The sequence below is a fragment of the Phoxinus phoxinus genome (genome assembly GCF_949152265.1).
Source record: "Phoxinus phoxinus genome assembly, chromosome: 19".
Classification (NCBI taxonomy): domain Eukaryota; kingdom Metazoa; phylum Chordata; class Actinopteri; order Cypriniformes; family Leuciscidae; genus Phoxinus; species Phoxinus phoxinus.
This window is the reverse complement of record NC_136894.1, coordinates 7587638-7600649: the sequence shown is the minus strand read 5'-3', so window position 1 is coordinate 7600649 and position 13012 is coordinate 7587638. Positions and strand designations below refer to the sequence as shown.

At 39.9% G+C, this 13012-nt stretch overlaps 1 protein-coding gene across 5 annotated transcripts in view; it reads right to left on the bottom strand.

The window, feature by feature from the left end:
• Nucleotides 1–13012, bottom strand: part of macf1a (microtubule actin crosslinking factor 1a) — a 174024-nt gene that overhangs the window by 88603 nt on the left and 72409 nt on the right. For 3 of the 5 annotated variants that reach the window (XM_079590323.1, XM_079590324.1, XM_079590325.1), the window contains exons 2-6: nt 10805–10866; nt 8408–8497; nt 7484–7579; nt 6459–6536; nt 5730–5822 (exon numbers count right to left, since the gene is read on the bottom strand). In XM_079590323.1, coding sequence (XP_079446449.1) covers nt 5730–5822; nt 6459–6536; nt 7484–7579; nt 8408–8497; nt 10805–10866 — 419 coding nt within the window. The remainder of the gene's footprint in view (nt 1–5729; nt 5823–6458; nt 6537–7483; nt 7580–8407; nt 8498–10804; nt 10867–13012) is intronic. The other 2 variants (XM_079590326.1, XM_079590327.1) reach the window with 1 other exon arrangement.

Genomic DNA, 13012 nt, shown 5'->3' with positions numbered 1-13012 from the left:
AACATTGGTGGGCGTTTCAGTATTTGTTTGGCCAGATACACATTTGGTTGAATCAGGGGCTTTTGACGTAGACTCCTCTGTAAGTTCAATGGTTCCACCCTTCTCTTCAAGTATGCGGCTTTTCTTGTCTTCCCCTGTGGAACCTCTTAAATTTTGATTGGCCTTACGTTTTCGTCTGAAGCGAAGTCTTCTTTTTGGGGACAGTGGTGCAGCACCACCTGTTCCATCGTCCCTGGGTTGTTTCACACAACCAAGGGAGCTCCCCATATCGCAGATACAGAGTAACAATAAATAGAATTCAAGAGGAAGCAAGTAAAGCAAGAAATGAAGAGATGTCCACAATGGGAGCAGAGCTGTTCACAAAACAGTCAGCCGGAGGCTGTTAAGGTCATTTTAAATGCTGTTAAGTTAATGACTCATCTGGAGTGAAAACCAAGACAAAAAGGTATTAACCACGACAACAGGGTTTGGTACATGTTGAGGTTCTACCGGGACATGATGTCTCAACTTTAGGTGTGGACAGCAGTCGTTCCTCCTGTTGTCTGGTCTCCTATTTCTGATGTCATTCAGGCAATATTACAGTTAACCTAAAGCAAACATCACTTAGGATCCTAGCAAGCCTCTTGGACATTATGCTGTATATAAGTTACTGTCCTTTATAAAATATTAAAATCCTACGGCAAGGCTTTTGATGTTTTTCACTCTCTCATGATGCAGAGATGATGCAGCACTGACTGAAAAAAGAGCTGGTGTTAAATAGGAGGCCATTTGTCATGGTATTCGAAGACACACTATTACACTGTTGATATTCCTCAAGGTGAGAACCACAATAAAACTGCACTGCAGACATAAGTAGACATACTCCCGTGAGCACACATGCACATGCTCAATATCTTTGAGTTAGGATGCACTAATTGTCAGCTTGCACACAACTAAAAGTTGGAGAAAAAACATGTCTGTTCTTGTATTTGTGTGTACAGTAAGATGCCTAAAAACACCTGCCTCTGGGTATCTTTACAATAAATTATTGATCACTGCACTCACATAGGGTAGTAAAGTATTGAGCAGTAGTCATGGTAGTCCTGTGGGAAACGGTTTACGATAAAGCTGTGTAACGGGTCTCAGATCAGCTGATAATGGACAAAAGTGCAGAGTCAGGCAGCTCATCTACAATTTAGTCACAACATCTTTTGTTCCCATCATCACTCAAGCATAACCAGCCTGAGTCAGGTAATGTTTGGTCTTCACACCTGTAGCTATGAGTGTTTCACCTCCCAGGCATGCAAGCTCCATTAAAACAAGTCTCCAGACATTGAAGAGAAAAAGGGGGAGGGACTAGGTACTAAGCGTCTTGCCTTTGCTGCCACGGGAACTGGCATCCCATTCACTGACGCCAGCACATTCAAGTCAATAAAGAGGACAGTGACTACCATGAGTGAAGACCTCACCTTCAGCCAGCAAACCTAAATAACCACGTTCCCCTTGCTGACACGGCTGGTTGTGGACGTTGTTAAGCACGTAGTCCAGTCTCATTTATCAAGTAGACATGGCTTCAAGCCATCCTGTCTTCCTTGTTCTGCCACTAAGCAGTGTACATCCTTAGATTGGGGTAAGCGGATGAAAGAAAGAGCGATAGCTGATAAGGTGCCGCTCCTTGATACTGACGGCTTCTCTGGCTGGGGAATCTAATTAGAATGCTGCCAGGACAGGGCTGGGCAGGATAGTTGAACCATGGCTGGATGAGGAAAAGAGGAAAATCCAGAGGAATACACCCCTAACCACGAGCTGCCCTGCTATCCTCCGAAAAGAGTGGTTGCTCCAGTGTTGAAAAAAGCGTAGCTCCATCAGTCAAGCATGGCGAAATTGATCCGATTGATACGGCGCCCTCCTTTGCACAACCTGGGTGTAAATTAAAACGTGTGACTTACATGTGTGTGTCTGCAGGGTTCAGCGATCCCAAATCTGAGATTAAAAGCATATGTGTCGCTGTATATGTGCTTCAATAGGCCTTCAGAGGGGAGAGGAAGCCAGGGGCTCCAGTAATAGCAGGTTGCAAGTGTCCTCTTCTCAGTTGCTGGGTAGCTCCACTGCTCTCGCTGGTAGGCACCATCAGAAAAAAGAGCTTCATCTCCAGTCTGCTGCAGCCTCACAGAATACGCTGCTGCTGCTGCTGCTTCCTCCTCCTCCCTCTCTCTCTCCCTCCTCCTCTCTCTCCTCCAATCCACGTGCTCATTCCTCCCTCCCTGCCTCCCTCCCTCCCTCTGATTCCTGGTGAGCTCAGAGCTCAGCACACACGCACACCAACCCAATGGCCTTCAATTGGTTGGGAGCCTGAGAGTGCCAGAAAAAAAATGAACTTGAAATTTTAACTGTTGCCCCCAACATGCATGTTATTTCACAGCTTCTATTATCACCCTGTCCTACTTCTAACACACACACACACACTCACACACACATATATGGACAAACATTAACAAGGGACAAGGCAGAATGAATGGATTTACCACTGACTGGACTAAAGAGCTTAATATCTCTGTAAAGAGTAAAGAGCATTCTAAGGGTACATTTACATGACAACAATATACTAAAAATCGAAACGTTTTATTCTTTGTACAGATGGCAACGTTATCAAAATGATCCCCATTCACACGGATCCGCGAAAAACTACTAAAAATGATTTATTATGCACATCAAATACAGGTTTAAAAATTATGCATTATGCATGCCAGGCCAGTAGTTGGCGATGTCACTTTGTAAAAAAAAATAAAAGGCCTGCACACATATGCATTATCTTACCGGTCACTCACTCCAAACACGCATGCCTATAGACTAAACACGTAATATGCATGTGCATGCCGTCACCTTTATACGAAGATGATAACAGTGTAGTTTTCAAAAACTTTTCAAACAACTTTGAAACCTGCCCCCAGAAAGCTGTTGTCGAGTGAACGAACGGCCAAAGCACAGAAAAAGTTTTCCGTTTTTAGTTGAAAACTGTGTCATGCAAACGACCTCTAAATGTGCAGTCACATTAGCAACATTTTTAGGAAATGTTGCAGGCTACCAGCTGTCTTTTGGTCAATGTGGCAAATTTGCATGACCAACTGAACCCACTATATAATCTGCTTGGAGAAATCTTTCACTTTCACATGAAATTCTTGTTCTGGCTAATAGCGGTAAACATTATACTGCACCTTAAGAGGCTGAAGGCATGAATATGAAGATATTCCTATACTATTGAACCTCTTAAACAAAAAAAAAGCACTGTGATGGAATTTAGGCTTGGTAGAAGCAGCACACAAGAGCACAATTGTAAAGGAAGCTGATGAATTAACTAGCAATAGGCCTAAACAATCAGATCCGTGATAGCATGATAATCAGCCAGCTGAGCCCACATTTTTTAACCTAATTGTCATGCATCCAGAGTCTCCTGTACTGTAACTGAGAAAGGAGATAATTTCGGTTTACTGACAGACAGAAAATACAGACTAGAAGACAGCTATCAGCTTTATCCAGCAGATAGAAAGCATAAGATTTCAGCACACTACGATCCTTGCCAAACAACCCTGCTGGCCATATTAGCCCCACCTTTTATGTGACTAACATAAATAATAGCCAATCAGATCAGGTCTTTTTATGACATGGACAGCTGGCACAAATGCAGCCTAGGCTAATACATTGAAGCCTGATTGGTATTTTCCCACAGGATCCTGATTTTAAAAATATAAAAATATATGAGGTCAATATAAGGATATCCAAAACAATATTAAAAAAGGCTGCTGTTAACCTAAATTACAGCGGTGGTTTCAAAACAGAAGTGTGTGCCCCAGATTGAGTGTGGGGGAGGTTGGATAGTTAGTCTCTCTTGGCTATCTGAAATAAATGTACAGTAGGCATCAAAATTGCACTTAGAGGAGTGGTTTTCCAATTTCCAAAGCTTCTTTTGACAAACAGCAACTCATCCTAATGGTTCCTAATGTGCCTCTGCTGGAATGATTATTGGATGATGTTTCCCTGAATGAGTCATGCTACATTCTACTTGACCAACTTAAAATGGAGTTTACAATGACAATTAACTCGTTTCATCTCTCCAACAATATTACACATTTGTGTAGGGGCTTTTCACTTCTATTCAGACATTTAAAAACGAACAAAGCTTATGTAACAATGTTTAACTAAAGCATATTCTCCATACCTTGCCATATTTAGCATGCTGTTTCGTGTACTGGTGTCTTAATCATCTTAATCAATTCATTGTTCATAAGCAAGGTATGCAAGTAATCAAATAAAAAAACATCACATGTTCCCTCTGTCTATCCTTGTGCATATTTATTCAAAGGTTTTGTCCCAGAGATGCAACATGTAGTTTACATGTACTTATTTGTGTGCTACTGGCCTGCTCTGTTTTAATCCAATTACATTCTAGATAATTGAGAGTTGTTTCAAATATCTGCTCTCTTGGTATTGTTAGAAATAAAGTGAATGTAAGATATTAAATTCAAGCACTTTAATACAGTGTGAAACAAACGGACACCCGTTTCAATTTCGTAATCTATTTTTCTTTCGGATTTGTTATTTCCTATCTGCATGAGGCCTCTGCCTCCACCACTCATTTCTGCTTATTCATCCTGAATGAAAATGCTTTGGGGTCATACTAAACAATCTCCTTGGCAACCAGCTGCATGTGTCACCTTGTGATGTCACCAATCTGTTGATAACAGCTCCCCCTGCTGGGCAGTACTGGAAAGTGTAGCTAGTGTTGAGTACACTACACAACATAGTTTGTTGAATAATGCATCATAAAGGTTTTATACATTATATTTGATAACGGCTAGTTTTTATTAAGTTGGCAAATTTGCATTGTGGCCTTTTCTCACTGCTAATGGGCGACTATGGTTATGCTCGGATTGGAATACTTCACATATAGTATGCAACTTTCTATAGATGTACTATATTTGCCAAAATGTAAAGCATACAATCAGAGCATATAGTACTGCTTATTCTACTGTATTCCACAATGCATTCCCATTAATGAATGAAAGCAGAAACAACTGTGATTTAAATATCTTTCAGAAGTCATTATTTGATAAGACTGCAACAAATTACAGGCTTTCTACAAACAGTTTGCACAATCAGTATACAACTATGGACATGAAAACAAGCAAGGGCAAAACATTTCTATTCAATTCTTCTGATAAACTATCATGCAACCTACTTAAATTGCCTTTATAAATGAGACTATCATCCAGCAGCGCAGTCTCCATCAAACAGACCTTACTTTTCTAGCTTGACCCATTAGTATAGAAAATAAGGCCATTTCATAATGTGCTCTGCAGGGTCCATTCCTGCAGATTCTTGTTTCTTTATCAACTTGCAGGCTGGCAGTGCCTGTCTAAAACTGTCCGCAACCTCTGCCCTCTCATCCTGCAGAACAGACAGACTGGAGGGCCTTTTCTTTTGAAACACCATATAAACCAGTCCCTGAGCATATTCAATGTCTGAAGTTGGGATTGTACTCTACCCATCACATCCTCCTCATGCACCCTTCCCTCTTGAGTTTTCCTATTCTTGCCATGGACAAATCCCTGTTGCTCAAACTGACAGCTGCGGTCACGAGAGGCTGGTAAACAGCAGCTATTAGCATTAAGTAAAGTCACCTCTAACTCTGGCATGCTGTGTTGACCCCTACATAATCAAGCGGGACACAGCTGTGACTAAGGTGGACTTACCTGGAAGTGAAGAATGATGGTCCAGATCAGTCCCAGTGTCAGTTTTGGGTTCCCATCTGTGATGTCATCATTGCGTATATTCACTAATTTGACCTGCATTAAAGGCAAAAAGGCTCTCATTAGTAGAATATATTTAAATGAGTTTAAGGTGTATTTTTTCAATGTTAAAAAATATTTTAATTATTGCCCCAAAAAGACCATAACATTGCTTGAATCTGCAAACAATACCTAGTAGGGACTGAACAAGTAAAAAAAAAAAAAAAAAAAAAAACTGGCCATCTAATGTTATTTCAGGACAGCTTTGGTGTTTGTTGTCCTCTTACGCTTACAGCTGTCAGAAGCTATGTACTGTGTATTTGGAGAAGGGTGCTGGTTGGCATTTTGTCTGGTTTAGGGACCCTGTGCTGGGGTGACATCAGGGAGGGGATTGGACAGGCTTGTATGGGGCAAGAAACATCTATCACTCCAGGTCATGTTATCTCAAAGCCATGTTGCCGACTGAAGCGCACAGAGATGGAGGACACAGACCTGCATTATATTAGTGAGGACACGTCCTCCCCGATATTCAGGACACTAGTTGATAAATATGAGACTTTTAATGACCGACTCTTCAACATTAGCCCAACCAACCTTGAATATTTAGGCATAACCTTGAATTTGTACATAAAGGACTGACAATCTGATTATTTCTGAGAGTGAGAAAGTGTGTTTAAGTGTATACATTCATACCTGTCTCTGCTTGAGGAAGTCCAAGGCAATCTGCACATTCTGGAGTCGGTGAAATCGCATGCGACCCTTTTCCCTGGGCTATAAGGAGAGAGAGAGAAAGAGAGATAGAAAAAAAGAAAGAATGGAGATGAGCGCACTAATAATCTGAGCAAATTAGAGGTCTGTGTGAAAACAGGAGTTTCATTAGCACAAGCCTGAAAGCAGCAAAAGCAGCACACTGCAAAGAGACACAAGACCCTGTCAGGATCGTCAGTAATTAATAATCTTGCCTCAGAGTTACATGGAATAGTTAGCATACTGTCACCATTAGCAAAAAATTCAAACAGCAAAGCAAAACTTATTATTGCATCACACACTTCTGTCTTGCTTGCTAACATCCCTTTATTAGTGGCCGACCAATAGCAATATCTAGTGCAGGACAGTAAATGGCCGATATAATGCCAATAAACACTACCGTTAAAATGTTTGGGGTCAGTTTTTGCTCACTAAGGCTTCACCAAATCTATTAACAAGGCCGAATGGCTAATTCTATTAATTAGCCAAGTGAGCATGGCCAATAATCAAAACTGCCAAATATCATTCGATTAATTGGCCTGGCCAATATATCGGTCTATCACTACTCTCTACTGAGGTCACATATCAGACTCGCACACCCTTACATGCAAAGCATGCTCACTTTCACCTACAAATGCAGCAGCATGTACAGCAAACCTGCAGGTGAGCAGAACACCCCCACAATAGGGCAAACGTGGCCAAGTCATCGGATTGAATGTGTTGGGAGTGTTGGCAGCACTGAAGTGAAGTGAATATAATGTGTGTGACAAGGCGAGGTCCCTCAAACACCTGAATGTAATAAATCTGATTATGTGAGGTATCATGAATTATGCATCAGCATATCAGACATTCCCCTTTGCATAATCATGAAATTGACCTGCCCTTTGAGTCCACGCCATGCAGTGTACAGAGTCTATGTGTGACTATGCATATCAGTTGGAGGGGGGGGTGGGGGGGGTTGTCACACATACTCCCTGAGCTCCATCCTCCTCATCCTCCCCACCCATCAGGATGAGTGGGGGTGCGCGTGATACAGACGTTCTCCGCAGAGTCGACACACCCTTGTGCTGATGACATCATAGAAAGGGTCACAGAGAAAGGATGAAGACAGAAACAGTGTTGAAGGGCTGATATAATGTACGAAACAACAGTTTAAAAAATAAAAAAAAAGATTGAGGGAGAGTGAAGCTAAACAAATAAAATAAATTAACAATAAAAATAAAAATCGCAAATCAAATAAACAAAAAGACGGGACGGGAGAAAACAATGGAGACAGAGAGAGCGAAAGAGAGAGAGAGAGAGGGGGGGGGGGAGAGGGAGAGAGAGAGAGAGCAAAAGAGAGAGAGAGAGAGAGAGGGAGAGAGAGAGAGAGAGAGAGAGAGAGAGAGAGAGAGAGAGAGAGAGAGAGAGAGAGAGAGAGAGAGAGAGAGAGAGAGAGAGAGAGAGAGAGAGAGAGAGAGAGAGAGAGAGAGAGAGAGAGATCGCAGAGGGCACGTGGTGTGTCAGCAGTCTGTCTCTGTTAATCCACCTTGTCATTCAGTCTGCCCCAGTGCATCATGGTCTGAGGCCATCAGAGTGGTCAAGACTGAGTGCAGAAATAATGTACTAATGCAGATGTCATTACAACACTGCAGTGCATGTCAGACTCAGCTATTTCTCTTCTGCAGGCCCTGTATCTACATTCGGTGACATCAGCAACAAGCCAAGACACTTTATAACACCAGCAGCCTAACCCCCAGGTCAACTCATGTGACATTATCTCCAGGTAACATGTGGCACTGGATTGCATTTTGGAAAATAAAGAAGATCTCTGCCACATGAATTACCCAAGAGAATTGCATAAAGCATTGAAATCATAACCTGTCTGTGTTAAGGTAATTAAGTTGCTTTCTCACCAATGTGACACCAGACAGCACCTCAAGCAGGGAAATAAGGTTATGTCCATCCCTTAGATCCTCATACAGGTCTGTGATGTGCTTCCGCACCTGGAGAGAGAGAGAAATAGAGTTAGAGAGTGATGGTTAAGTTCTTTAAAGCTTTTAGAAGCCTATGTGTAACCGTGTGTATAATGAGCAAGAGTGTAACAGTTTCAATAGAGTTTGTGCTATAACTGCCATGTTCTGTTACAGATTTTATATATTAAACTATTTAAAGGACTATTAGCAAACAAAATTTTGATTGCTTGCAACTCATTAACAAAAGAAGCCTAGATAAGATAGTTAAGTACAATAGTGAGACAACTGCAGTGCTCTAACTCGAACCAGCAGAGGGCACCGGACTCATTGAGATGGGCCAGTAAACAAGCAACAAGAAAAACATGGAGGATCTTGAAGTTCTGTACTTCATAGCACACACACACAGAGAGAGACACATGCGTGTGCGTGCGTGTGTGTGTAGATTCAGAGATCCTAAGCTGTATACAGCAGATCCAACACAGCTGCCTCCCCACAGGGCTACAGAGGAACCATCTGCTGAATATAACTCTGTGTCTCTCTATCCTCTCTATTCCCTCACTTTATCCCAATCAAATTAGAAAGAACAGTTTTATATTATTTACAGTAATGTTCTAAAGTTTGGGAAGTTTTATTTTTTAGAGATTAATTAAAGGATGCATCAAATTAATCAAAAGTTAAAGTCAAGACATATATAACGATAAAAAAGATTTATATTTATAAAAAACGTTCTTTTGAATTTCTATTGACCAAATCAGCATATAAGAATGTTTTCTGAAAGATTATGTGACACTGAAGACTAAAGTAATGACTGCCAAAAGTTCAGCTTTGGCATCACAAGAATAAATGTTAAAATCTATTTAAACAGAAAACAGCTATTTTTAAATTGTAACAATAATACGCAATATTTACTGCATTTAGATGAAATAAATGTAGTCTTGGTGATCATAAGAGACTACTTTCAAAACATTAAAACCCCCAGGCATCTGATTATTTATTTTATTGTATTGTATTGTTTCGATTAGAAATTAGCATAATAATTTGAGTGAAAATCTGAAATGAAAAATTAACACGAATTTGAGAATTTCTTAGTGTTTGGAGCTAAAAGCATGTTCAAAAGTATGATTTGAGATCCAAAGAACATCCAAAGAACGTTTATGTTCCCACACTCCCTCAGCGCAATGTAGTCATTTCTTTCCACTTCTGTCTCTCTCATGTCACTTCAGTGTTTATCGCAGGTGTATTATCATGAGGTGCCCTGTTTCCATAGACACAAAGAATAACAAACTATACTTGAGCACTGGAGTAATACCCATGTGATGGGCCAGGGGCATTAAATAATATAAGGTGTCGGTCTCAAATGTGTTTTAGTTTGCAGTCATTCCTGTGGACAGGTACATTGCGCAAACTCTCTTTAACCAGTTCCACATTTCTGCAATGAGCTCACTGTTTATGTTAGAAGTGTGTAAAGAGAAAACACACTGACGTGACACAAACTACACACGCCGCTTTGTCAGTCAGTGTTTGCTTGAGGATAACCGCATACCTGTTCACCTGCCAGAGATGGAGAGAGATGTGTAAACACAAATATCATCACCCATTTAGTATCCGCCAATGAGACTCATGACAAACTATGTGAGCTACCCTACAACAGTCAAAAAAAAAAAAACATTTGAATAATTGCTGATTTCCGGAAATAATCATCAGAGATAATCCTAGACCTGTCAATGTTGAAATGGCATGCCATGGCATGTCGGGGTCACAGAGGTCTAGGATGTTTTTTTTTTAGCATGGGGAATTTTAGAATTGGGTTCCCTCGCATGATTATGATCATATTTGTGGGTCTAGTATAAACTGTATAACTCACTACTTCTAGCGTATACCGTTACAGCTGACCTGCATTACAGTAATACCAGCAGAGTTATGAGGTCACTATCTCTAGCCTCATAACGCTGGCCCTTCTGTGGTTGGTCATCTGCTCTGCCCTTGAAATACCCAGCATTTTTTGCTCTCATGATCTGCCGTCAGTGGGGCAGGACATAGAGGATTAACAGACACGAAAATATAGTTCTGGAGCATGACAACATGCCAAATGTCTTTCAGAGTCATGTGGACAAGATACTGTGGAGGTAGCGTTATTGGTCAACACTATCATTCACTTGCGAGATTCAAATTTACTCCAAGTGTCCAATTACTGAAGAGATTAGTCTGAGTCTTCTCTTGTGTGTAAGTGTGAACGTGAGCGTGTGTTCAGCAGGACTGGAGCACAGCGCCCAGCGGGCCTTATCATCGTGCAGTGCAGCAGAAAGGACAAAAATAACCCGACAGGCTGGACTGTACCTTTATGAGATGTTTGTTGACCCATTTTGTGAAAGTTTTCTTCTGGACCCTGTCTCGTTCATCTGTGAAAAGAAAGATGGAGGAGGAAACAGCAGAAAAGACAGGAAGAGGTGAGAAGAAGGGAGGAAGAGAGATTGGGTTAATTATGTAACACAACAGGAAGACTACAGCATCATGCTCTGCATTATTTACAAGCATCCCTCTGGTCTTGCTTTAAATAGCCTGAATTTGTCAAAGATAGACAATACTGTAAAATGCCAAATAATGTATTGAATGATTAATACATAAAAATATAAAACAAATATATTTTACTTGTGGTCATGATTCAACAGTAAGCCATTTTTGTATACACTACAGTCCAAAAAGTTTTTAAAAAGGTCAGTATCCTTTTTAAAGAATCCTTCAAAAAAAGTTTCACAGTATCAGCAAAATTATTATTAATTCTTGAGCAGCAAATCAGCATTTTAGAATTATTTCTGAAGGATCATGTGACACTGAAGACTGGAGTAATGATGCTGAAAATTCATCTTTGCCATCACAGGGAATAAATGACATTTTAAATGTGTAATATTTCTGTATTTTAATCTGTATTTTAATGCACAATAATTTTCAACAGTAGTACATGTGTGTATTTAATTTCTATATTATGTTTTTATTTTATTTTATTTTATGTAATGTCAACACCAGGCTATTTTCATTGCAAGAACGCACTAGTTTAAAATACAAGGACAAATACAAACAATACAATATACAAACTGGTGAAACATTAAAACATTCTTGAAATAAGTTTTGGTATAAAACCTTTTAGAAAGTCATTAAATAAATCCAGCAGAGGGGTTTGGTAAAATTGGAAACTAGGCTGAAAGTTTAAAAAAAGACCAGTTAAAATAGGTTCATTAACATTGTCAACTGACCTACATTCTCCACAACTCACTATATACTGTAGCATGTAGGAGGTTGACAAAGTCACACATGAATACAGGCTCAGAAAACCTATTTATGTTCAGGCTGATACAGACATGTTGCATCATACCCTATGTACCTAAAACTGCACAAATATAATGTATTGAATGCTATCTAATACAGTGTATGTGGTAGGGATAACAGTCCTGATCTGACACCTGATGCAGTGGATGCCGCCATGGTCTTAATACAGTGCAAACAAGGAATTATGGGCAGGAAGTTTTGAATTGAGACATGAACTTCTGGTCTCTAAGGCATTTCTCTTTGTGTTGTTTCTTATTTTAAACATGCCAGACTAGTGACGCAGCCAAGCACAGAATAGAAATTGATCACACAGCTCTGCTGTTCAATGATTTCATCACACGCCTTCTTTATCTGCCTCTTTCTATGGCCTCTTACTGTGAAGCTGAAGTTGACGTGGTTACTATGGAGACATAGCAATACTAAGCAACCATGTGGTGCAGATGGCCCACTTCCTCTGATAAGCACACACAACATCCTACTCAAATTTACAATATATAAATGAAAATAAATTACAACTAAACCTCAAGGTTTTATTATAAAATGGACTATTTCAAACATTTCTGATAGATAGGCCTAAGTCACATCTGAAGCTGCAAAATGTAGATATGTGTGTAAAATGTAGATGCCACATGTGTTATTAGAGATTCTGTATAATACAACCATAAATAGTTATGTGAATAAACTATATGAATAATATAAATCAAATAATGAGAAAAAATATTGTACGCTAACACCAACAGTATAACCTATTTGAATAATACACACACACACACACATATATATATCCAATCTATCTATCTATCTATCTATCTATCTATCTATCTATCTATCTATCTATCTATCTATCTATCTATCTATCTATCTATCTATCTATCTATCTATCTATCTATCTATCTATCTATCTAATTTTACACAAACTGCATAACCTGTTTTAGCATACCCCTCGTTTCCTTCCTAAATTTTGCTACAGTACAAAATAATTGACTCACAACATATGTTCTCTCTACTACCTTGCTACCTTGGGAACTTGATCTGACTTTTGAACAGGAGTTGATACCTTCATGAGTACTGGAAACATACCTTTCTTTTGGCTTCTCACATAACACACCCACTCACGCACACACGCACACACACACACACACACACACACACACACACGCGCACGCACACACACACACACACACACACACGATTGCAAAAGTATCTTAAATGTGTCATTCT